This window comes from Erigeron canadensis, chromosome 8 (assembly GCF_010389155.1).
Source record: "Erigeron canadensis isolate Cc75 chromosome 8, C_canadensis_v1, whole genome shotgun sequence".
In the NCBI taxonomy this organism is placed as follows: domain Eukaryota; kingdom Viridiplantae; phylum Streptophyta; class Magnoliopsida; order Asterales; family Asteraceae; genus Erigeron; species Erigeron canadensis.
Genome location: NC_057768.1, coordinates 49,412,246 through 49,438,383, shown reverse-complemented (window position 1 = coordinate 49,438,383; position 26,138 = coordinate 49,412,246). Strand labels below are relative to the sequence as shown.

The 26,138-nt window shown below is 35.2% G+C and overlaps 3 protein-coding genes across 4 annotated transcripts; 2 read left to right on the top strand and 1 right to left on the bottom strand.

Annotated features, from left to right (window-relative positions):
* Positions 1-395: 395 nt before the first annotated feature.
* LOC122611067 (replication factor C subunit 2) lies at positions 396-7,458 on the bottom strand. Its single transcript, XM_043784024.1, has 7 exons — positions 7,221-7,458; positions 5,635-5,741; positions 5,446-5,547; positions 2,166-2,361; positions 1,919-2,047; positions 1,643-1,837; positions 396-822 (listed from the first exon to the last, which is right to left on the bottom strand). Exons 1-7 carry the CDS (start codon positions 7,380-7,382, stop codon positions 712-714), a joined length of 1,002 nt encoding a protein of 333 aa, XP_043639959.1. The 5' UTR covers positions 7,383-7,458; the 3' UTR covers positions 396-711.
* Positions 7,459-9,838: 2,380 nt separating this feature from the next.
* On the top strand, positions 9,839-14,293 carry LOC122579388 (E3 ubiquitin-protein ligase At1g12760-like). 2 transcript variants are annotated; one of them, XM_043751556.1, is made up of 5 exons: positions 9,839-10,659; positions 10,936-11,058; positions 11,166-11,298; positions 12,400-12,567; positions 13,862-14,293. In XM_043751556.1, the coding sequence occupies exons 1-5, from the start codon at positions 10,142-10,144 to the stop codon at positions 14,033-14,035; spliced, it is 1,116 nt and encodes a 371-aa protein (XP_043607491.1). In that variant the 5' UTR covers positions 9,839-10,141; the 3' UTR covers positions 14,036-14,293. The 2 variants fall into 2 exon arrangements, with proteins under 2 accessions (XP_043607491.1, XP_043607492.1); XM_043751557.1 differs by having other exon boundaries at positions 9,841-10,659; positions 12,403-12,567.
* A 1,017-nt stretch (positions 14,294-15,310) lies between these two features.
* Positions 15,311-24,961, top strand: LOC122578781 (protein unc-13 homolog). Its single transcript, XM_043750817.1, has 26 exons — positions 15,311-15,646; positions 16,157-16,221; positions 16,823-17,090; positions 17,312-17,378; positions 17,512-17,662; positions 17,988-18,155; positions 18,898-18,987; positions 19,068-19,265; positions 19,392-19,493; positions 19,627-19,857; positions 20,058-20,138; positions 20,855-20,941; positions 21,036-21,221; positions 21,305-21,463; positions 21,836-21,928; positions 22,146-22,217; positions 22,363-22,480; positions 22,639-22,811; positions 22,995-23,079; positions 23,174-23,287; positions 23,381-23,487; positions 23,625-23,702; positions 23,780-23,875; positions 24,138-24,233; positions 24,312-24,495; positions 24,572-24,961. Exons 1-26 carry the CDS (start codon positions 15,490-15,492, stop codon positions 24,733-24,735), a joined length of 3,390 nt encoding a protein of 1,129 aa, XP_043606752.1. The 5' UTR covers positions 15,311-15,489; the 3' UTR covers positions 24,736-24,961.
* Positions 24,962-26,138: the final 1,177 nt, after the last annotated feature.

Genomic DNA, 26,138 nt, shown 5'->3' with positions numbered 1-26,138 from the left:
AAGCGATCCGGGGGACCACCATGGCTCCTCTCTTCTCGAGAATCCATACATCCCCTATCCGTGTATGGACAGCTAGCTCTCGAACACAAGTTTAGGTTCGGCCTCAATGGGAAAATAAAATGGAGCACCTAACAATGCATCTTCACCTACAAGATCACCCCTTTCATTCTGGGGTGACGGAGGGCTGATTATACTTTTCTTTTCTTTTTTTTATCAGATATTATACTCTTTTTCTGACTTTATATTTGTCCATCATGAAATAATAGTAATAATAATCTGTTTGATTCCTGGAACACACTTAAATTCACACATCATGTACATTTGTCCCAACTTGGAGTCTCTTACTGGTTAAGTCAACTCCATATCACCAATCAAAAGTGTTTGACAATAAGAAATGCATTACCAATTCAAACCTTTATTTTAGCTTTCTTGCTAACTTGCTTGGTCATACAAAAATAAGAGTCAGAGCTTAGCAAGCAAATTAAACTGGTCGTAAAGACATACCAAGTTACCAACAAGTTGGGTGAAACGGGCATTCGACAGTCTATAAGACTCGTGAACTAATTTAGCCAAGTCAGTCACCCATGTCTACAAAACATAAACAAAACAGAAACTTAAGATATCTGGCACAAGTCTGAAAAGATACGGTAGCCTCAAACTTCAAAAGCATAAATATTTTTTCTACAAAGGACTTATACTAATGTTCATGCTTTATGCTGCTTTAGCTGTGATACAAGCAAGAGAGAGCTTAGAAAGCAGACCACATAGTTGAAGATATGAACCAACTCCATCACAGATTCTCATATGGGCAAATCCAGTTTCCTGCAAACATATGAGAAGATTCAGTTTTGGTAAGGCCATATTGTCAAAATTCATAGATATAATTCTCCATTAAACTCAAAATCTTTGAAAACTTTGACACTAACTTGTTATTATGTCAATTTATCATTTATTTAACAGCTTGGGTGGATCAAATAATAAAAAGTTGGTTAAAAGAAAACAAGTCAACTGGGTCAAGCAGATCAAACACATCAAACACTTGGCAGAGTGTCCTTAATGTATACGGCTTATGTAAAAAAGAGATTTACATTTTCATGTTACGACTATGTTTTTGCCCCAAAATCTGCCCGTACAAAAATTTGTTGATACATTACCCAACCCGTCCATTTTGCCAGCTCTACTGAAAAGCCTTGTCCAATGCACGTGTTCAATCTCTACCCAGCTAAAATACCCGTGTATTGATTGGAAAAACAAAAACCCAGACATTTTGTCCACATTTCACCTATTGACTACCAAAATGTAACAGTTGTTGACAATGCTTATACTCTGATAACAGTCTTTATCTTTACTGTTTCAAAAACATCTGAGTTTTTTAACTTGGCCCTTTATAAATGATTACCCTCTGCTGTTATGGTGATATTGCAGAACTTTATGCAACACATATTCTACCATTTTGTAGAAACAGTAAAATTGTGATGTTGTGGTGGGTATTGTTAAAATTCTGCTTATGTATGTATTAATCTACACATTTAGAAACATAGGTCAATGATGTCCAACCATGGTTCATATGTCCACCCATCTGACCACAATTCTTAAATAGAAGGGTTCGAACTTTAAGAAGTTGCAAAAGTGTAGTTTTTACCTTCATGAACTCCAATTTCAAATATTCTGCCATGTCATAGTTCTTTATGATACGGAAAAGGGTTGTGATGATATCAGTGGGGGAATAGCCCAGATCATAGAGTTGCTTTAGACCAGAACATGCATCATCGAATTTTCCCTCAACAACATGACGAACCATATTTTTCACATGCAAGGGATGAGGCTGGTCACATACCTGAAATCAAACCAGGTAACAAGGTTTATGTGGCATTACGGGGTGGAGTGCAAGTTCAAATAATGTGAAGAATTTTGTAACCTTGAAAACATTTTCTTGGTTAACAAATCGAAATCCAGCAAAAGTAGCTTGCAAATTATTCAAAGCTTGTCGCATATCACCATCAGCAGTAAATATAATTGCTTCAAGTCCCTCTGGAACATATGGAACCTGCATCAATAATAAAACATGAACAGTTTATACTTCTATAAGAATTTGGCATACACATGAAGTATATAGTACGGTATACAAGATCAAAATAAAAAGCTAAGTAACTCAAAAGGTTCACCTTTTCTGCATCGACAACCACCATAAGACGTCCAAGAATCTCCTGATCAGACAACCTTGAAAATCGAACAAGTGCACATCTACTCTGGATAGGTTCAATTATTTTTGCAGATGTGTTGCATGCGAGAGCAAACCGGGTAGAGTTTGAATATATTTCCATTGTCCTCCTCAATGCTTGTTGTGCTCCAGATGTCATGCTAAAAAGCATTCCAGAACAGCAAGTATAATTTAATGAGCCCCAAAATAGATATGGTTAGTTCATGTGAATTCCATTATTTTACCTCTAACAAGTCAAATGAGTAAGTGTAGAAAATTAATGGAACGGGTAAAATAGGTTGAAAGTGTCCTGACTCCTGAAGTTTATGTAAATGCTTACAACCTCTTTAATCAGTTTTGTAAAACTAATACCATATTGGTATAATAAAATAAATTGTGGGTCTACCACAGGCGGAACTATATAGGGGCAAGGGGGGGTTGTGGCCCTCCCAAACTTTTGATTAGTAACCTTATATACTCAATATATGCATGAATCTGTAATTAAGTGCAACTTAGATCAGTTGGCATGGAACTTCCAATTAATCTTTTAGAGTTGGAGTAGCGTGGGTTCCATTCCCCTTGCCAACATCTTTTTAAAATTCTTTTCTTATTTATGAAAGCCTTTTGCCATTAACTAATCACTTTTTTCCTTTCCTGCAACTTTTCAAAAGTAATACACTAATAGAACTATAATCTGTTCTCTATAACAAATATATATATATATATATATGCATTAGTATATCATGCAATAAATATATGATAGGCAATTTCTTGTAATTATATAATAGACAAATTTAAAACATTAAGATAGGTGTATAGATGAAATTTCATATTTAATTAGTGTTAAATTGTTATATACTTGTAAAGTTTTTAGCTACAACTGACAGTCTGACAATAACTAACAAAAGCTACACGATATATAAAATGCAATCGTAAGCTTGTCAAATTACTCACTGAGTCCAAGTAAAACTTTACACATAAAGTGTTACGCATCAACTTATTTTGGCCCTCCCTAAAAAATTCAGTCAAGTTCCGCCACTGGGGTCTACCCAAACTGTAGGTTCAGGCCCCTTTAACTTACACTCACACACTCACTATTATATAGATATATATGAATATTAAATGTGTAAAAGAAAAGAGAGAAAACAGAAGTTATACGAACTAATTTTCTGCATTCAACAAATGAAAACACGGGGCTATATATAGCTTGCTGACATACTTAAAATAATAAAAAGTAAAACTACCTACTAGCCTAAAGAAACTGCCATGACCTTCCCAGTTTCTTTTATCTCCCTTTTACCCGGTCAAGACTAGTACCACTAGCATAAAAACATATCAGATAACTTGCTAAATAACCGAATATAAACTTAAAACATTAAACTACATATTAGACATTCTAATTAACAATGTCACTTTGACTTGTTGACCCGTCAAGATTATTCCAACATTCACCCCCATAATCTTGACGTCTCATTCTTACTACACTTCAACCTTTCTCTTATCACGTCTTTAGTTCGGTCTTTCCTTGTTTCTTCATAACACTTTATATTCGTTCACTTGCTTCAATTCCAATTTTCCTTATTAATCAAACCTCGTGCCTGCTCCATGTTTCTCTACAAATCAGAAATAATACAATAAACACATGCACATGTTGAATAAAGCCTCAAGTTTGCTGATAAATATTGATCACTTCAAAGTTTATAGGACTTCTGCTCCATTTCCTTTGCTTGTTTATTGTATCAGTAGCACCACGTAGGTACTCTTCAAAGTTCAAGGAGGTTTAAAATACACCCATGTTTGAACATTTTGGTAGTCAATGACTCCATATATATATATTTCTCTTTACTATGCTGCGTTCTTTATCAAGTATCAACCAGCCTCGGTAGTTACCCTCTAGTCACTTAATCTCTTCTTCGTTCTGCGCTCAACAAACTGGGTTAATAAACAAATCCAATGATTTGGCCAGAGTCATGGATCGTCTTTCAACCCAATTGATTCTCTAGAAACAAATCCTTCAATGTTGGTAACCCTCGAGCCACTACTGTCTCTGATCACAGCCCTCCTTGTTTCCTACTTTGCTCGTTTCTCATACAATTTCGGTTAGTATCACTTCTGGCCAAACATGCTGTAAAAACAGCCCAAACACAGTCACAAAACGACACCGAAATAGTCTCGAAACAGCCTCCTTTGTCTCATCATTCGACCCGAACAACCACAACGTTTCTTCACCCATTCTTTCTTCTTTCTAACAATACCGCTGCAGCCCGGTATTTTTCTGCTCTTGCTTCTTGCCCTTTCTATGACGCGTCTCTTGCTACTTGCTCTTGCCGCTTGCTTCTTGCTTGCGGGATCCCCTTTCTCTTCTTGCTAACATGCTTTCTTGCTTCATGGATTCGATACAGAACCCGTTGCTGCTGACCATCAACGATCAGACCTACATGCTTGCTGCTGCGCTTCTTTTCTGCCCTGCAGCGACGGGGCTGTTCTTTCTCTCGCCACCGACTCTCAAACCGCCAGGCTTTTCATGACCTTGCTCTGATACCACGTGTAGGTTCAGGCCCCTTTAATTTACACTCACACACTCACTATTATATAGATATATATGAATATTAAATGTGTAAAAGAAAAGACAGAAAACAGAAGTTATACGAACTAATTTTCTGCATTCAACAAATGAAAACACGGGGCTATATATAGCTTGCTGACATACTTAAAATAATAAAAAGTAAAACTACCTACTAGCCTAAAGAAACTGCCATGACCTTCCCAGTTTCTTTTATCTCCCTTTTACCCGGCCAAGACTAGTACCACTAGCATAAAAACATATCAGGTAACTTGCTAAATAACCGAATATAAACTTACTTAAAACATTAAACTACATATTAGACACATTTTAATTAACAACGTCACTTTGACTTGCTGACCCGTCAAGATTATTCCAACACAAACAACCTGTTTTGACTTGTATTACCAATGCCAATTCTAAAATAAAAGGGCTTCAATCTGTTACCAGACTTTGCCATTTAGCCAACTTTACTTCCAGTGAAAAAAAAAAACAAATGGCAGTACAAATTCAACATTGGCAGATCAGGCACCAAGAGAAAAGGGGACTTATAGCATAAAAAAAGTTGGGCAACAAAATCACCATTGAACAATTTTTGACGATGTCTAGCATGTTTACAATAAGTAAATGCTATATAAAGAGAATATAACAGTCTTGCATGTAAAAAATAGCTGTTGGTCACCTGTCAGCTTCGTCCAAAATAATTACTTTGTGCCTTCCAGGCGGTAATGTAACTTTCTTCTGCGCAAACATCTTAATTTTATTTCTGACAACATCAATGCCTCTGGAAGAGAAAGAACAAAAAACGATGAGATTCTAATATGAAACAACATTTTGAGAAAGGTAGAAACTCAATTAGTAATCTGCCGACCTATCATCTGATGCATTCAGCTCTAAAACAGCCTCCTTGTAATTTGGTCCGAGTAGTTCATGTGCAAGAGCTAATATGCTAGTGGTCTTACCGGTTCCAGGTGGACCCTAAAAAGGAAAAGCAGAAGTATGTTTCAGTTAGACAATGTGGTGTGCGCTCTGGGTACCAAAATGGTACATGGGACCAAAGGGTTCCCACCCATTTACCCTCTTTTTTTAAAAAAAGAAAAAACTCCCTCATATATCACTCAAGTATATTACTTTTATCTGGACAAACATCTTTACATATAGCTGCTTCCATACTATGAACTAAATCAATTGATTCTGAACTCTGATTACAAGCTGGCATGCTTCTTTAATTTCAGTTCATATATAAAGGATTGAAGAATGGTAAAATTCCAAAGATATCTGGTTCCTTGATTCTGATATATGACAAACAAACATCTGCCTTAAATTTCAAGAGAACCTCAAACAAAACAAGAAATAAATTGAAACGTTGATTGTTGAAGACTTGAAGATAAGAAAACCCAATATATATTATGGCGCGTTTAGTTGGGGAAAACACCCCTTGTTTTCCAAGAAAACATGGAAAACACGATCAAATCATAGTTTTCCAAAAATGTTTTCCAAGAAAACAGAAAACACTATTTTCCACTTTTCTATGGGAATTTAGAAAACACTTTTTTATTGTTTTCCACTTTTCATTTTCTAAATTTTGAAAACCTCAAATTTTGAAAATATCATTTTCTAGTTTTGAACGCGTTTTCAAAATTTTCATTTGTATTCTAGAGATGGAAAACTCCTTCCATTTTCTAGAAAACTAGAAATGTAAAAGTGGAAAACATTTTCCACAACTAAACGCGCCCTTAGTTTCCGAGGTCTAATAAATATTCTACAGGTAGATGCGGATAGCCGGATACCATATATACAGATAATTGTTTTATCAAAATTCAAGGTGTTATACATAAAGGCTCTTTTTTCAACTATAACGTACTTGATGTATTTTTAGAAAAGAGATTGTGCTTATGAAAAAAACTCACCAAAATAAACACCAGTTCGGTAATTGCATTTAATACTTTGGGTTTATTAGACATAGACACCATTAAAAATACAAAAAATAATAATAATAATAATGTCTAATTGGTTTCCAGAATGTTCCGCCCACATGTGGGATGATCATGAACACTTTCTACTTTCAGATCCAACTACAACTAGTTTCGCTACCGAATAAATCACAAGGTATCTAAATTTAAAGCCTTGTCGATAAGTATTCATCTCTTACAAAATATATACATTGCCTCCACTTCTTCTTCGGCTCTTCCTGCTTAAACTTACTTCAATATAAGTTTTATCGTTCTAACTTGTCAAATTTAGAAATAGCCTTTCTAACAAAATATTGATATATAATTCTCTGAATAAATAATAATGGCATCCCCAAAACCAATATCTTATATCCTAACACAAAAATAAAAGAAAAAAACACAATCACAAACAGTTGTATATCCATGCTTATTTGACAGTAGGAAAGAAGTTGCATCAAAGATATAAAATATTAGGATGGGATGGGACGGGGGTGATAAGACTTACAGCTAAAATCAGATTGGGCATGTTACCATCGTGTGCGATGACTTGAAGCCTGGAAACAGCATCTTCGTTTCCGACTATCTCTGCCACTTTCGTCGGCCGGAATTTCTCCACCCACGGGATCTCGAATCCATGGCTTGATAATGAAGATGATGAAGCTGCCATAGTTTGTTTGGGGAAATAAGAAACCCTAGATATGCACTAGTCCTCTTTCAATTTGGAGGGAAAATTGGAAATGGAGCCCTAATTTTTATATCCCCTTTTTCTTATCGAAACTTTTACTTTTTAGTCCCTGGAAGATAGATATTTCATTAAGGGATGCTAAATTTGATGTTTGTATAAAAAGTATGACAACGATCGAATATTATTAAAGTTAGATTACAACAAATAAATAGTTACGTCTTACGATCGGTTGATGTTTAAAAGCTGCTATTTTGGTATCTTGCTTGGTCTATCTTCACCTATTATAATACGACAATAACAAAATTATTATAATGAAGTGTCTTAGTAGTCACGCTATTTTCTCATTTCCATTCATTCCAAATGTTTTCTAAAAGAAGAATTGATGATGCTTTTAAAACTTAGCTTAATAATGATACTTTTAATATCATATATAAAATTTTGTATGTGTACTTCATTTACGAGTATTATTTTTCTCAATTACTTCTCTTGGTTTTTCAACATGACTTGATTTTATGTTTTGAAGGATTATAAGGTTGATTAATTAAGAGAGTCTATTATTACTCTATTTACAAAATTTCTAATGGTCGGTTGATTTAATAGCAAATAAGTCGTAGGTTGTCGAGTTAACAGCTCGAATAGGTTAGTGAGTCGACCGTGTATTTAAAATATTTTTAAGTTGTCGGATCCACCTATTGACCTAAAAGGTCAACCTGAACCCAACCTAAAAAACTTAAGTTGGTGTATTGGCTGATGACGGGTCAAGATTTCACAATCGTAATCCCGATTTTATCAAGTTGGTTTCAAATTAATAAAAAGGGTAGAAGCAACGAGCTCCTTATAATAACTTACAATTAGGAACTCAACCAATACAATACAATTGGAACGATGATAGTCTCCAAGCATCCTTACATGCAAAAGGATGGTTGATGAAGGTTGTAACCGGTGAAAAACTAGTTGGAGAATGGTTGTCCAACAATATGGCTTTGCCGTATATTCGTATAAGGATTGGTTGGTGATGACCAACAAACTTTAATGAAGGTGGAAAAAAAAAGTCAAGGCCCCGTTAAGAAATTGGTTAATCATCGTTAAGACCGACTAATCACTTGAAAGTAATTGACTGCTGACATAAAGCCATCTGATTTTTACGACCTTTATTATTATAATAAATTCATCTTAATTTGGAAAGTTAGAGTGATGAATATATAAAGAATATTATAAAAAGAAAGTCAAGGTTCAAATTGAGTTAGAGATAAATAGATGATACATTTAAGATTAAGTCTTATTGGTGGTTTTTTATAGTTACTAATGATATAGCAAAAACGTAATGTATTAAAATCTGAAACTTTAAGCTCAATTAGATTTCTTTCTAGGATAGTTGAATTGGTTGGACTAGTCAAACCTGCCGATTCAACAAGCTGAGTATTTTACCTTTTTATCATATTTTTATAAAAATATTAAAGTTGTTACATCCCAACAAAAATAATCAAAATATAATTATACCCGACAAGACAATAATACTAAAATAGTCATAGTCCAAATAAAATATATTTTAAAGATACAACAACTAATAAAAGGATTAAAGTATAGACACATAATCATAAATACTAAAAGAATATATATGGTTGAACCGGGAAAAAATGGCAAAAAACCAAAAAATCATCCGGATCAAGCAAACTAAAAAACGGTTAAAAACTGAGTTTTAAATACCGGTCTTTACACCAGACCTGATCCAACCATTTTATAAAACATTAGCTATATCTTATTTATTAAAAGGACAATTACCTTGATTCCCTTAATTTTTCGAGGGTGGGATGATTATTTCTTTTCGTTCTTTCTATAGGTTAATTGTAAGTTTAATTGGGGATAACATCATATAATTCTTTTTACAAACTTTATACTCAAAATGTTTAACATGTATAAAATATGAGAGGGTGGGACAATGATAGGTTATAACTAGCATTCAATAAGGGAAGTGATAAATCTATAAAAACTTTAACCATTTATGACAATTTTTGCATAATACAGTTGCACACGGCGTAATGAATTTTATATTTTTGTTGTAGATGACTAAATGTTGTTGTATGAATATCACTCATCATTCAATAAGTGTGGTCAAAAAAATAAAAATTTCAAAATGTTAAAGTGCATCCTAGACCTCCAATGATGGCTTTTTACTTGGGCAATCAGGGTTCGAATTTAAGAGACGCATGTTTTACCCCAAATAACATTCAATACTGTAGATGTCGTGCCGTTTGGTGATTTATTTGGGGGTTTTCTCGATGAACTAACACGCTGGTGGGTGTAAAGACCATGTATGTATATGTGGTGAATAAGCTCTAATAAAAAAGGAATGTTAAAAAAAAAAAAATGTTAAAGTGTGCGGCCAGTCAGAAATGTATAGATACTGAGATACAGACCAATAGACAACACCGAAGTTCTAGTTTACGTTTACCCGCAAAATCAGTTCTTCTTGTATGTCCCACCCAACCAGACTCGCACACCAAACAAACAGTCAAAAACATAATAAAATAAAATAAAATCCCATTAATTTCGAATCTAATCAATCTGTTCAGACCCTCAAAACCCCCCAAAAATTCCGTTATTCTTACAAATCCCCATCTGACAAATTCTCCACCTTTTTCGCATATACAGCCTATACATACATATACAATCATGTATTAGTTAACTAACTTACCAAAATTAACAATTAATTTATTAGGGTTTAATATTTTACTTGAAAAATGTTGGCACCAAGTCCATCTGGCAACATTCCAGGAACAGCACCGTTACTTTACACCGGAGAAGATGATCGCGGCGGCCGGAGGTCACTGCGGCGACAGAGTTTACGCGACGCAGCAAGGTTCCTCCGGCGAGCGAGTAGCCGGAGGATGATGAGGGAACCGTCTATGCTTGTAAGGGAAACAGCAGCTGAACAGCTAGAAGAGAGACAAACCGATTGGGCGTACTCGAAACCGGTTGTGATACTGGATTTAGTGTGGAATTTGGCTTTTGTTATTGTGGCTTTTGTTGTGTTGGTTTTGAGTCAGGATGAGGTTCCGGGTGTTTGGTTGCGGGTTTGGGTTGTTGGGTATGGGGTGCAGTGTGTGGTACATATGGTGTGTGTTTGGACTGAGTATAAGAATAGACGTAATCAGCGGTGGATTGGGAATGGGGATTCCAGGAATGGGAGCGAAAACGGGTCTCGAGGGAGTAGCAGCCAGTATGTTACGTTGGCAAATTTGACCGATAATGAAAATAGGTATGATTGTTTATATTTACATATTAGGATTAGGATTGCGATGAAAGCTTCGCCGTTGGGGACATGCAACATCAGCTGGTGGGGCGCCCCAGAGGGTGGGTTAACCTTGATTACCCAAAATATTTATTACTATTATTATTATTATTATTATTATTATTATTATTATTATTATTATGCCTAGATGATCTTATATTAGTATTAGTATCTCTAATATTTGACTGTATATAAAAGTTATGTGCAGATTATGTAGACGTTAATGATGTATGTTTTTTGCAGTGGGATGGCAAAGTATTTGGAATCTGCGAATACAATGTTTTCATTTGTGTGGTGGATCCTTGGGTTCTATTGGGTTTCATCCGGTGGGCAAGCATTGGCACAAGACTCCCCTAAGTTATACTGGTGCGTTTAATTTTAAAATGTGTTTTCTTTCATACTTGTTGGGTATAGTAGAGATTTAAATTTATATCTGGTAATTAATTGTGGGTTACTTGATTTTTGAAATGCAGGCTTTGTGTGATTTTCTTGGCATTTGATGTATTTTTTGTTGTTTTTTGCGTTGCGTTGGCGTGTGTTATTGGTATTGCGGTATGCTGTTGTCTTCCGTGTATAATTGCCGTCTTGTATGCTGTTGCTGATCAGGTAAACCATGGGCTTTTTGCTCTGCATGTTAACTTTTGGTAATGTCATGTTGCTACTCTGCAGGTATTAAGGTCTATCTACCAATATATAGCGTAGCTTTTTGTATTCTTGCTAAATTTGTCATCTTTTACCTTCTTATGATTAATTATTACTTTAGTTGTCTCCAACAATTTAACGCATCATTTCTCATCCGTGTTTGTAATAAATGCCGCTGCACATTACTAGATATATACGTCGCCCCATATCCATGCATGTTTGATTTTTGCATCATTTTCTTTTAATTTTTCTTCTGTTTACTTTTCTTAATGCTTTACATAAAAGTTGGCAAATGGCTGGTTTGTGAAACAGGTCATAAGGGTTTTTATTATATGTGTCAAAACGAGTTGACAAGAAAGATACTTTTGCTCCAAACCTTTAAGTTTATGATCAGCAAAGTTCATAAATACACTTTGGGCAGCCTATGACCTGTCATCTTATTAAGTAGCCTTTTGAGTTACCTATTAGAGATAAACATAAACTGAATCGGCCCATTTACAAATATACAGGTTGAAATTGAAACCTCGAATTTACATTACGACAGTATTATATATCTGTAGCTTTCCTATCAAAGTTATCAGTCCTTGTTAAAGCCGCATCACACTCTTGTTGGGGCAATTCAAGCTTTCATTGGCATTCTTGGAAGTGTAACGCTCTTTCTAAATGGAATATTATCTGGGTCTCAAAAGTTCGTTGCTTTTCTCTTCTGCAGAGTTGAACGTTTTCTGTCATAGGATTTGGCTCATACATGTGAACTTCGTGACATCATAATTTAATTAGACTACTTCAACACTATATCATAATATGTCTTAACTACTATATTCTTATGCTGATACCAAAAGGTTGACATAGTGGGCAAGATGGACTTTGTGTGAACCCTGTGTTCTAACCGGACCAAAGGGAAAGAACCAGATTAACAATTGTTTAAATAAGATCTTGCATATGCTGCTATCATTAATCACTATACATCGTATTTGGTTGTTGTTAGTATTAGGTATTTTAACATAAGAATAATGAGTTTAAACTCAGTAGCGTGTTGAACTTAAACTTTTGTATTTAACATAGCAGGAAGGAGCAAGCAAAGAGGACATTGAACTACTGCCAAAGTTCACTTTTCGACGTGAAGATGGAGCTGGAAAATCCAATGACGAGATACAAGGGCTTTGTGGAGGTCTAATGACTGAGTGTGGCACTGATTCACCCATTGAGCATGTGCTCTCATCTGAGGATGCTGTAAGCTCTCTCTCTCTCTTTCTGTTACACATACACACACACACACACAAGCTGAGACACACTTTACCATTTACCATTTGGTTTGATTAGTGCAAAACCTCTGCAGTAAGTGTATAATCTAGAACAGAAAATTGTATACGGTTTACTTGATCAGCAGTTGCCCCAATAGTGTTGGAATTTTTGTCAAGAGGTGGCCATGTTACCCAATTTACTTATGAATTGGTTGCTTTGGTGTTATATCTCTGAGTTTCTAACGTGTAAAATTAGAAAAAATAGCTATAGAGGAAAATAGGAAATGGGCCAAATGTGAGCAAACTCAATCAAGGATTTTTTTTTGTAACTATGACCTTGTAAACCATTTTGAAGGTTCGGGACTAAAAAGTGATTTGTACCCATTTCTGCTCATACCAAAGTGTTACCAACTGATTACCCACCCCCTGCCCACAAAGTAATTTACAGAGTGACTTTAACCTAATTAACAATAGTTTCTTATGTTACCCCTATAGTCCTATACGAAAGCTGACACTCTCGGATCTATATCTGGTGATGAGTGTGTGAGGAATACTTTCTCAAAATAGGGAGAAAATGCAATATGTAGTTGGTACAAGGGACTACGCTCTTTTGTTGAAAAAACGGTTTCGTTTGTCCATCATTGGTAATTTTACATGTAAATGAATTCGGAGTACTAATAACTATGGGTGTGAACAATATAGTTTGTCACGATTTTATGGTGTAACTGTTACTATATTGTTGGTAACAACTCTGAATCTTGGTTGAAGGTTATAGTTTTCTTGCTATGTGTTTTATGTTGATTAATATAATTATAAAGTTAAATCAAAGGTTAAAAGTGTGAACAATGACATCTATTGAATTAATATTGTGGCTACTAAGTTTTCAAGGGTATCTAAGTTAGTTACAACCGCTTTTTATCTATATCCATATATGATGTTAATCAATTTTATAAGAGATTTTAAACTTGTAACAAAACAATGATGGCCCTGTTCATATGTTATATATTATTTTAGAAAGTCAGATTAAACAACACACAATAATTCTTACATTTGACCCTTACGGACCTTGAATCCAGATCTTCTTTGGTTGGTAGGCTAACTCACATAATGCTAGGCTAGAAAAACTTGAGCGATTCGTTTGATCATAAATCGAATAGTCATAGCCAACACATGGATTGTTTTGTACTTTTGTTCGATTCTTGTTTTTACTTTGGTTTCATTCCCCACCCAAACCTTACTAATGACTTGAAGCGGAAATCTCATGTTTAATGGTGAACTTGTAGGAGTGTTGCATATGCCTTTCTTCCTATGATGATGGAGCTGAGCTTCGAGAGCTCCCATGTTCTCACCATTTTCATTGCAGCTGCATAGACAAATGGCTCTACATCAATGCCACGTGCCCCCTCTGCAAGTACAACATCGTGAAGAACCGCAGTCATGGCTGTGAGGAGGCCTAGTAATTAAGACAATCTTGTATTGAATGCTTTTAATCCTTTAGAGTGATATCAACTTCTATTTGCTGGGTGCCTTTTTTTTGGTTCATAAATTATGATTCATGAAAAACTAGAAGCTTACGGAATTAGTGGTGCAACTCATTGAAGTTGTGCCAAACTTATATATTGTATAAATTGAATTGATTTGTGTGTGCATAGGCTGACTGTCTCATTGTGTGATTTCCATATTGAATCATTTATCATAAACGTGGGTTTTTTTTATATAATTTTTGTTGAAGTATGGTTGAATCATGCACACCTTACTTAATTCATCATGTACACCTTACATATTTGTGATATATTTTCGTCTCTAATCTCCCATTCTTTCAGATTTTAAGGGTTAGATCGATGGATTATCATGTATTGTATCGGTAGCTGCAAAATCAACTATATTGAGTTATTTTGCATCGATGGTTAGTTATCATCCTCAGTTTTACCTTTGGCATGAATTAGATCTACGTCCCTCAAGACAATAGGCCTTTGATGGCGTCATGGTGGCCATCCGACCTAAGGGAATTGGTTTCCTTTCAGTTATTGAAAATTTTCAATAAAATTACTTTTGGAACACTCAAAAACTTCGTACAAAGTTGTCGTTAAAATATTTTACAAATGTTACGACCTTAAATAACATAATCTATATTTATTCATTATATTCATTAAATTTGTTACAGATATTATTTTATTTTATCTAAATTTCATTCTAATCATTTATACTAGATTAAATTGTTAGTTCTTGCTAATTTATACAAAATATGCGATATATAATATACAATCTCTTAATTTATTTATAAATCTTGACTAGAAAATCCTACAATTTTCTTTTTTAGATGGTGTAATTTCATAATTCATATATTATTCTATGATAGGTTTTAATCAACAATGATAATTATGAAATTTGTTTTAGCCTAACTAAATGAAGGAATGGAAGCATAATTTCAAACATTAAAATTGATATAAATATTTTAAGAAAAGTAATATTTCTACAACATAAATTTACCATCTACAATGAATATATAGATTTTTATGCATAAAATACAACTGCATGTATTATTGTAGATGGTAAAAATGTGTTTGTAGGAATATCATTTTCGATATTTTAAACATAAAATAAAAATAAAAAAAAAAGAATTAATGTAGTGCTGAGTTGCTGACCGTTAAAAAAAAAAAAAAAAAAAAAAGGGGAGGGGGGATAAAAAACAAAAAAAAGGCGTGGAAAAAAGGGGTCTTCTTCATAGTTAAGAAAATCTCCACGCCGTCTGCCATCTCTTTGGCGCGTTGCTTGCTTGCATCATTTCATTTCATTTGGTTGTTGTGCAAGCCACACAACCATGTGAAAGCGGAGAATCCCAAAACAACACTCAAAATTTCTTTTTAAAATATCAGTACTATATATAAAAAAAAAAAATCATAAAAGGGGAATGGATTCTTCTAGTTGGCTGCTACACCGTTACCGTGACGATCGCCGGAAGCTTCTGGAATTCATAATAGGGGGTTTGATCGCTGATACTTCCGGCTCCGATATCGATTTTGATGCTATCAGCGCCGATTATGTCCTCCAATGCATTCACTCCCCCGGTTATTCCCCTCACCTTCACTTTTTTAACGACTTCTACTTATTTATTCTCTCTCTCTCTCTCTCTCTCTATATATATATATATATATATATATATATATATTTATAAATTTCAATTATGATGATTATTAACTTCTGTTAGCTAGCTATTATGATTACTATTATTATTAAGTACAAAGTAGTTGTATGAGTCCAATTATTTTGACTTTTATTATATGCACTAGTAGATATTGTTACATTAAGTTTTAGAGCAAATCAAGTGCTTGATGTTTAAATTATTGATTCCATTCCATTCAGTTGAAGTGAACATGATTGATAGTCAAATTTTCACCTTTTTGTTCAGTTTGTGTTATGATTTTTTTGGATTTCACTCTTTCTTTTTGTTATCTTAAAAAGTGGTTTATGTTTTTTAGTCGAAGATTCAAATTTCTACTGTTGGGAGTGTTCGTGGCAACCGTTATATGCTGGCTTTGTTATATACTACTTGTCTAAACTTTCTGACTTGTGATTAGGTGGAGTGCTTGATGTTTCTGAAGCAACCACAAAGCACATTGATGAATCTATGTTTCCAACAATGGTAAGGCATTAATCTGTCGTTCTGGTGTTACCAGAAACTAGACACGACTATGTATTGTTCTTGTTGTAGCATGTTATTACCGAAGCGATTTATGCATATGTGCTCAAAGTGTATGTTATTTTAGGTATCATAGGCTCCATTGGACTATATGTAATATTATTCTATGGTAAAATTTAAGGAAAATACTGGAAAGGTTATCCTTGCAAAACAGAACACCAGGTATTTGGAGTCTGCAATTGACAACCTATATAACTCATTTGACTGGAAAGGTTATCCTTGCAAAACAGATCAATCGCCGTTAATCATATCTTTCTGCTTGTACTGACTGGCCTATCATTGCATAGAGTAGTTTTTTACCTTCGATTTTTCTACTACTGGTTATGAAGTTTGCAGTCACTATTATGCTCTGTATGATGCTTTGGACACTTTTTTTTTATTCCAGTTATGTTGTTGGGGTGTGACTGAACAATAGCCGTATAAGGACAACTGTTTATCTGATTCTTCACATAACTATGATAGAGAGATCCTCTTCACTAATAACGTGACACCTTGTCTCTTACAGCTGATCAGCTTTATGATATTTATTTGAGTTTTTCTGCAGATACACTCCCAAACTGGAGATTCATTTTTTCTTCTATCTGAGCCAGACTCTGCTGGATCTCCACCTCGACGTGTACCACCCTCAGTTGAAACTAACCATAGTCAGCATGATAGATATTCATCTATTCCCCCAGTTTCTTCCAATGGTTCAGAACCAACTGTTTCTGGGCAGGATTTTGAAGTGAATGATTCATATGCGGTACCCACAAGTTCGAAGTCTACACAGAAGACAGTTGTACCTTCTCTAGGACTCCCTACGTTAAGAACAGGTATTTGTTGGGCTACATATTAAATCTTGTAACAATCGATATGATAGAAACTACTGCAGTTATTTCATACTTACACCTTTTGAAGCAGTATAGTTCAGTTTTTACGTATTATCCTTTTGTTTTGCTTTTGCAAATAGCCTTCCCATCCTCTCCTTTAATCTGTGAAGTGTCAGGCCTTCCTTTTTTTGAGTGACTGATACATAGTTTTAGTACCTTTTAAGGGTTATCGGACGATGACTTGCGGGAATCAGCTTATGAAGTACTGCTCTCATGCATTGCATTTTCTGGGTAACTTTTCTCTTTCTTTATACACACAGAGATATCTATAATTAACTTTGTTGGGTTAATAATCATATGTGATTCTTTCTACCATGTATGTTATGTGTATCTTTCATATCTCTTTTGTTCATTGAAACTGTAGGATTGCGATCCATTCTATGGAGAATCCAAAGAAAGATAAGGGCTCTAGATTTTTGACTGGTTTAAAAAATAGGAGAGATAGAAGACATCTCAGGTCCTATTCTGTTGATAACCAATTTGAGAACATTGACATCATTCGAGTTCAACTGCAGGTGAGCCATTTCTCTCTTTGTCATCATTGTAAGAAGAAAAAGAAAAGTTAAGAATAACGCATGTGAGACTAATCGAATACGTGTCACGACAATGTTTGTTCACCAGTTTAAACTCAAAAACATGATTGAGTTTAACTTTTCTAAATGGAACTTTGCTGTCATTAGTCTAAAGATTGGCACTAAGGATACTACACAGTTTATTAAGATATATTATCAATCAAAGATAGAAAGAGAAATATTTGTCTGGCATCCTTTGCACATTCTTCTGATGTCTTAATTAGCCAACATTAATCTTATCTGAACAGTAAGTCCCTTTTTTAACTAGATTTCAGAGGCAATGGATGAATGCATTAGGCAAAGGTTGATGCAGTTTTCTATGAGAAAGTCAAATACACAAGTTGATATTCCTGAAATCTCACTCGAGCTCCTAAGTGGCGTACAGCAGAATGAGTTTCTAATCGAAAGGTCTTATACACAATGGAGGAAACGTCAGGTATGGCATGTCTTCCTATGCTTTCTTGACGAATGGCGTAAGGTTTGAATGTTTGTTTTTAGTAGCCTAGTAGGTTAGCATAAGCATTAATGCATTACCATGGCAAAAGGTTAAGCTGGACAATCACTGAAACATAGTTAAGAATTGGTCTACCATATTTATAAATGCCTCTTCTATAAGCACCTGAGTTTATGATCTTCAGTTTATGTTATTAAGCTAATGCTGATGACTAAAGCATAAAAGGCCATTAGTAAACTATCATGCTTGTTATTAACTTATTACTACAATCTTGCCTGGTTTGGATGGTTTTGTGAGTGTCTTTAGCTGTGTACTTGTCGACACAAATGAATATGCACTTGTCAATGAAGATTAGGCAGACAGACCATAGAATGTTCCATGCAGATTCTCAATTCCGAATTTTGAGGGTATGTTTGTTTCTAATGAGTATGAGTTGGCCACCAGGGTTTAGAAAGTGGTGTTTATCTGATATTTAAGGTCTTGACTTTTCTAGGCTATATAGAAACTCGCCATATGATTATAAGCCGCTAAGTGTCTGGTTTTACTTGTGTTTACGGAGGGCTAGGTCTCCTTGTGGGCTTGTGGCCCATGAGTCCATCTTTGTCTGCAATATATCCATACCCCTGATGGTAGTATCCTTCCATCAATTAAGTTGAATTGACACTGATTTTTTTTTTTCTGGTTACTGAGTTTCATTTATCATAACTGAAAATATATCCTATAGGCAAATATTCTGGAAGAACTCTTCTCATCTGTCAATTATCCTGAAATGCAAGAACTTGGCATTTTACTTGACAAGATCAGAAATCCAGAGGTTTATTTTATTTCTAAATTGGTATATTTTGACAGGTCTGAGTTCATCGCTCTTATATTCTAATTGTATGGCAACTGTAGGAATGGAACGTTATCATGACACCTGCTGATCGTGCCGAAGTTTTACTAGCTATTAGGCAGGTGGCATCTTTACTTTCATCTACACGAGCCCAAGGTGGATCATCTTACTGGAATGCTGGTTATCACCTAAACATAAGGCTCTATGAGAGACTACTGTTTGGAGTATTTGACATTTTGGATGAAGGCCAGCTCATTGAGGTGTATGCTCATGCAATTATTAATAATTAAGCGTCAACTGTGGTAGTTTGATTTCAATCTTGTTGCTACCGGCCTACGATTTCTGTGGGTATGATTCTTGATATCTATCATTTGATCTTGTTATAGGAACATGCTGATTATTTAAAGCTTATCAAGTTGGCTTGGGGTACATTAGGCATCACTCAGAAGATACATGATGCTTTATATGGATGGGTGCTTTTCCTGCAGGTACAAGTTCTAGGCTAAAGTTGTTTGTCATTAGTTTTCTGAACGAAGCATCTACTTTACACAAAATTGTATCACTTCATAAATATGTGTGCTTTTCACTTTTGAACACTAATATAATATGTTTGCTTGGAAGTTCATCGAGACAAAAGAAATGCTGCTACTCGAACAGGCAAACCGTCAAGTGCAGAAACTTTTGTCTACTAAATATGAAGAAGGAAACGAGAAACAATATACAGACATCCTAATGTGTAGGGTTGTCGACGATGTTACTGAAGCCACGTTGAGTTTGGTGCCAGCAATACTCCTATCAATAAAACTCTGGTGTGAAGGTAGATTGCAAGATTATCATCTGCATTTCAGTGAGGTCATTTCCTGTTTCTTAGTCAAGCTATGTTAGTTTATCTATATTCACTTCTGCTTCCTGCTATCCTTTAGAGTCATGTATGTTTTATCTGGCTATCCCTTGCACACTTTCTTTTCTTCCGGAGATAGCGGCCTGTATTTATTGTACTCTTTAGTTTTACTTATTGACTAGTTATACCCTTTTGAATATTCTCTCTTCAGAAGCCGGTTTTCTTTCGAAGGCTGGTTTCCATGGGGTTGGCTGTTGGAACGGATATTCCCGGGACAGACAACAAAGACAAGGTTAGTCCATCAACTAAACAAGGCCATTTTTTTCAATTCTTTAGTCAAGAAAGGGAGTCAGCTTTGCTTGCTTACAGCTCAGGTAGCTGATTTTTTTTTGTCTGTGGTTAGAATTTTCATTTTGTAACCAGTTGGGGAAATAAAGTAATGGTTCATAGACTCTTCTGATTGTCTCAGAATCTGCTAAGATTTTTTCCTAAAAGCTTTTGGATTTTGAAAGCGAACAAAGCCAGGGGATCTCGATATTTTAAGTCCACCATTCTACAGTGACTCCTGAATTTCAAAATATCGCCGATTCACATTTTCCAGTTAGATATTAGTAAATATTAGCCTCCTTTTTTAGACAAAAGAAACTATTTCTATCAAGTTTATTGAAGTTTATCCACGTAAGTTGAAGGATACACCATTCTACTGTGACACCTGAATTTGAAGTGTTTAGTTCACCAATCTACTATGATATAGAAAGCAAACAATGCCGGGATATTTCTATGTGTTTAGTACACCATTCTAGTGTGTCACATGCTTTGATCAATACGAGTACTTGCCCATCAACCCTGGGCTGTTAAGTTGTGTCGTCAGATTCATTTAAAGAATGATTGCTGGCTTGCTGCTTGATACAGTATAACTCTCTTAAAGCTGAATATGATGTGACCGATATCTACCAAAAGTTCACGTGCTTTACTGCCGAGTAGATACTTATTTTCTCACATGTGCAGGAAACACATTCTGATGCTACTGCAGAGGCTGTTGTGCGCAGGGTTAAGTTTTATATTGAGACATCTATTGAAGCCGCATGCAGGCGGGTTGGTTACTATATAACTATTCCCTTTGTATAATGGATGTATGATCTTAAATCATCTTATAATAATATTATAATGCTATATTGATGAATGTTAGGTAGAAAATACTATACATCTCATATCTAAATTGGAGGGGAAGCATCCATTGGCTTTACTTGCAAGTGAACTAAGAGTGATTGGTGAGAGAGAACTATCTGTGTTTTCACCTGTTTTGTGCCAATGGTGTCCAGATGCAGGGAAGCTCGCTTCTGTATATTTGCATCAGTATTATGGAGAAAGACTGGTTTGTTTTCTATATTTATGTTGAAATATTTCCCTATCTTTGTGCAGAGGAGCAGACAATAATGTTTTTTTATTTTTTTGCAGAAACCATTTTTAGATGCTGCTGCATCCCTTTCTGAAAATGCCATCTCAGTACTTTCTGCAGCACATCACTTGGAGCATTACTTAATTCAAGCTTGCAACTCAAATGATGAAGAAAATGGTGTTGGGTTATTGTCCTTTAACGAATTTGATTTATATCAGGTTAGTGTATTCCCAAACCCTAATGCATGTGAATTTAATGGTTCATGTTCCAAATGCAATTTTTGGAAACAGACTTTCTCATAGCCTCACTAGGCCGAGTGATGGTGTAACCATTCTCAAATTGTGGCATCATAAAAAGTTATTACATATACTAACACTTTAAGTATATTTAAGAATTTTGGTGGTTTTTATGTGTCTGTTGGTACTTTTTTTGCTACTTCAAAATAGTTGCTGAAAATTAGTGAAGAGAATTCACTAGATTTTTTTTATTCTTATATATTATGCTATCTTCTTGTAGAGTATCTTTAAGGCATTTGAGTTCGTTTGGATCAGTATGTGACCAGTCTCTTCTTCCTTGCTAAATTTGTGCAGATTCACAATATAAGTCGACCGATCATTCTTGATTGGCTGATTTCACAGCATGAACGCATACTGGAATGGACGGGACGTGCTTTCCATCTTGAGGTTGGGGCTGCACTTTATTAATCCAGAACATCTGTTTGTTATTGGATACATTCCTTCAATTGAGTTTAGCGGAGTTTTTTTGTTTATGTCTAAGATCCTCACTATGTTACCAAATACACGGCTTTTTGGAATGAACAAATCTAATTATTTATTCTGTGAATAAAACGTTATATGTGCTATCACCATTTCAGTAATATATATATTTTTCCTGTCACAGGTATGGGAACCTTTATCGAATCAGCAGAAGCAAGCAGCCTCGGTAGTCGAAGTTTTTCGGATTGTGGAGGAGGTATGCAGAGGCCCTTTTGTATGTGTGTATGTCTATGTGCGCACTTAAATGCAACAAATTTTATTTATTTATTTATTTATTTTTTTTGGGGGGGTTAACACTGTGTTCCTCACTTTAATTTTCGTGTGTGGCATTGGTTTTGCAGACAGTGGACCAATTATTTAGGCTGAGTCTTCCAATGGATATCTCACACTTACAAGCATTGCTTTCAATAATTTATCATGCCTTGGATGGCTATTTGCTAAAAGTGGTTAGCCAGTTAGGTACCACACATCTATGTACCAGACTGCATGTTTTAAACCTTACTTCGCTCTCATTGTTTTGGTTGATGGTCGATCACCTATCATTTATTCTATCTTGTCTTGTTTATGGATTAAATAGATGTGACACCAATCTAAGTTGTAACTACCATTGAATGCAGTTGATAAAAACAATCTATATCCTGCTCCTCCTCCTTTAACTCGATACAAGGAGACTATATTCCCGATAGTCAAGAAAAAGGTGGTTGAGAGTCTACTTCTTGATGAGGAAGTGGATGACAAGTTGAAAGGGTTGACAGGGGTGAAGCTCTGTGTCAGATTAAATACTCTGCAAGTGAGTCCAATCCCCTTGAATTAATCTCACTTTTTCATGATGTATATTGTATTCATTCTGAAGATTTTTTGGTTTTCAATATTGAGATCTTATGTGCTGATATGTAATGGAGAATGTATTACATTTGCTTTCAATGTCACATGTTCAACTTTTGAATAATAATGTGATTTTGTTGATATGCAGTATATGCAGAAGCAAATTAATATGCTGGAAGATGGAATAAAAAATTCATGGGGGTCCAAGATGGCATCTGGATATAGTAGAGACTGTAAGCTATACTGAAATGTTCTTTATACACTCGATTTGTAAAGTTTCTTAAATACATTATTAACATTTTCTAAACTTATTTCTGTCCTATCCAGCTATAATATCTTCGGTTAACGATAGTGAGTCAGTAGATGAACTATTTGTAGCCACCTTTGATAGCATTAGAGATTCAATAGCCGATGCTATCAGAAAAATTTGTGACTTAGTTGGTGAGTTGATACCCTTGACCACGTTCTTATTTTTTTCTAGTAAAACATGCATTTTTTTTTTTAATATCATGGTACTGTTTTCCCAACTTATAGGAGTTAGAGTCATTTTTTGGGATTTACGAGAATCGTTTCTTTTTCGTTTATATCATGGTACTGTTGAAGGAGCTCGATTGGAAAATTTACTTCCACAAATTGATAGTGTAAGTACCTATCGCTCCCGCTATCTATATGTGTGTATGAACCATCTGTGTGGTGTATGCCTCTGCTCGGTTTAGTCATTAACCACAGTTTCCGAAGTTTTCTTCAGAACATAATTAGTATGATGCGCATTTTACAGGTCCTGAACCGTGTATGTAATCTAATTGAGGATACACTTCGAGACATGGTGGTGGCTAGTATATGTAGGGCTGCTCTGGTATGTTCTTTTTTTTTAAAGTTATCAGAGAAGGTCTTCTTTTAAGATTTTGGTCGATTTTAATTTTCATCTTATAGGATGGCTATGTATGGGTACTGCTGGATGGAGGACCTTCATGTGCATTTTCTGATTCAGATATCACTATTATGGAAGACGACCTCAATATGTTGAAGGTACACTGCTGATTTGTCTCTCAGAATCTAAACAGATTTATAAATTAGAGGAACAATAAACAAATAAAAGTTAAGATCTATATGTTGTACGTAAAGCTCAGCTCTGTATTTTATCTAATTTTCAATACACACATTATCAGTTCATTCAAGTATATATTCTTTTGTAGCATTTTATCTAAGTTTGTCCCACTGAAAAAAGGTTTACACTTGTGTTAATTTGAAAAAAGGTCTATGTATGTGTTAATGCTCTTTCTGGATCCAGGATCTTTTTGTTGCTGATGGAGAAGGTCTTCCACGGTCACTAGTGGAGGTGGAATCAAAACTTGCCCATCAAATTTTAAGTCTGTTTTCACTAGACGTATGCATCTTTTATCCCAGATTTGTAAAGTTTTAAATAAATTGTCAGATATTTACATATGTTCTTTGTTTCTGACAGGCCGAATCAGTAATCCATATGTTGATGATGGCAAGTGAAAATTTGTCCACGGGATTTGGATCTGGAGTCCGTGGACAAAGATCTTTAGACGATGCTAACACCTTGATACGTATTTTATGCCACAAAAAGGATAAAGAAGCCTCCAAGTTCTTGAAAGTTCATTATCACCTGCCTGCATCTTCAGGTGCCTTTTTTTGTGTTATTTAACTTATTTCTGAAATATGCAAAGGGGAATTTGAAATTTATATATATTCTATCAGATTATCTAGATCCTCCATCATATGAGTCAACTCCAAAATCGCCTATTGGAGCAGAATTTTTGAGAAGTACATCAGTCAAATGGGGTGACAAAGGTAGTAGTAGCTTTAGATTGTTGAAGAAGAGGTTTCAAGAAGTGCAAGGAGGTTCTTTTAGATGGAGCTAGATGTTCTTTTATATAATATATGTACACTGAACTTTCGGCTGCTTGAGGATGTTAATTCTCATTAGTAATCATATAGATCGTGTTATGGTATCTAAGCATATAGTAGTTAAAAAGGGTAAGAGTGCCATATCTTGCAATTTTGATTCTGAACGCATTCATCATTCATTCATTGTAACGTGTACAAGAGAACATGAACACACAAGTTATAATAGAGTTTAGTTTGTTACATTGCTTATATACAACCTATAAGTGTGTTAGAACGTTAAAGATTGTCCATAAAAATATCTGAAAACACGTAAAATTGAAGTATTGATAAGAATCATGTCTCCTTAGCTGATATAGATAACAAAAGACTGTCAGACGCTGTCACATTCACTAAAGATAGCCAGGGACTATTCACTTCTGTTGTATCACACATATACGAAGATAGCCTAGTTATAGCGTTTATGAACCGTGTGGTTTCGACCTGAATATCAAATGTAAATATAGATAACAATCTAAATTGCTTTATATAGTTAGTATTAGTAATTGTGATATAATGTAGAAATATAACTTGGAATTACTAATTGTTATATATAAACTCATTAAATTAGTTTACCACCACCTTCACCGCTAGAGGTGAACAAAAACCGGTTTCTACCCAACCCGACCCGAAACCGAACCCGAACCGGTTTTTCGGTCAACGGAACCAAAACCGGGTTTGAACCAACCCGACCCGGTTTGAAACCGGTTTGGGGTCAAACTTTGACCGGTTATTGACCGGGTTTGACTCGGTTTTTTTAACCAAAACCGAACCCGACCCGAACTCAACCCGGTTTCTAACCGAAAATAAAACCCGAAAACCCAAACCGGTTTGTAACCGTCGGGTTGGGTCAAACCCGAACCGGTTTGGGTCAAACCCGGTTGTTGACCAGTTTCGGGTTCGGTTTCGTTTTCGGGTTCGGGTTCCAACCCGGTTTTTTTGTACACCGCTATTCACCGCCACTACTACACCGCCGGCGTTATCATCATCAACGCCGCCGTATCATGCGGATATACGTATAGTTAGGTTGTTTTTTTAATATAAAAAATCTATAAAAGCTTTTTGTGGTAAATATAACGGCCTCGTTGCATGTCAACTTCGAGATGTTGATACTTGAGAGTAATAATTTTCCATGTGTTAGACATCACTTAAATATCACACTTGATACGTAATACGTTGTCAACAACTAATAAATCAACCCCAAAAGTTGTGATTCCCAAAATTAAATGCATATATGGCATTCATTCATTCGTTATATATATGGGCATATGATAGGTACCGAGGGAGTACCTAAGTTTGAATATTGTCCCTTTTATATACAACGGCTTAGTCTGTGCATTTAATAAACTTCATGGGAAAAAATCGATTCTTTTTCCTTCAC

Excerpts from the sequence above, each read along its gene's own strand:
- LOC122611067 (XM_043784024.1), bottom strand. The coding sequence starts at position 7,382 with ATGGCAGCTTCATCATCTTCATTATCAAGCCATGGATTCGAGATCCCG. Across the intron at positions 2,362-5,445 it reads ATTTTGGACGAAGCTGACAG|CATGACATCTGGAGCACAAC; the intron begins GTGACCAACAGC and ends AATGCTTTTTAG. Across the intron at positions 823-1,642 it reads TGAAATTGGAGTTCATGAAG|GAAACTGGATTTGCCCATAT; the intron begins GTAAAAACTACA and ends ATATGTTTGCAG.
- LOC122579388 (XM_043751556.1), top strand. The coding sequence starts at position 10,142 with ATGTTGGCACCAAGTCCATCTGGCAACATTCCAGGAACAGCACCGTTA. Across the intron at positions 11,059-11,165 it reads GACTCCCCTAAGTTATACTG|GCTTTGTGTGATTTTCTTGG; the intron begins GTGCGTTTAATT and ends TTTGAAATGCAG. Across the intron at positions 12,568-13,861 it reads TGCTCTCATCTGAGGATGCT|GAGTGTTGCATATGCCTTTC; the intron begins GTAAGCTCTCTC and ends GTGAACTTGTAG.
- LOC122578781 (XM_043750817.1), top strand. The coding sequence starts at position 15,490 with ATGGATTCTTCTAGTTGGCTGCTACACCGTTACCGTGACGATCGCCGG. Across the intron at positions 18,988-19,067 it reads ACAAGATCAGAAATCCAGAG|GAATGGAACGTTATCATGAC; the intron begins GTTTATTTTATT and ends TGGCAACTGTAG. Across the intron at positions 19,266-19,391 it reads ATGAAGGCCAGCTCATTGAG|GAACATGCTGATTATTTAAA; the intron begins GTGTATGCTCAT and ends ATCTTGTTATAG.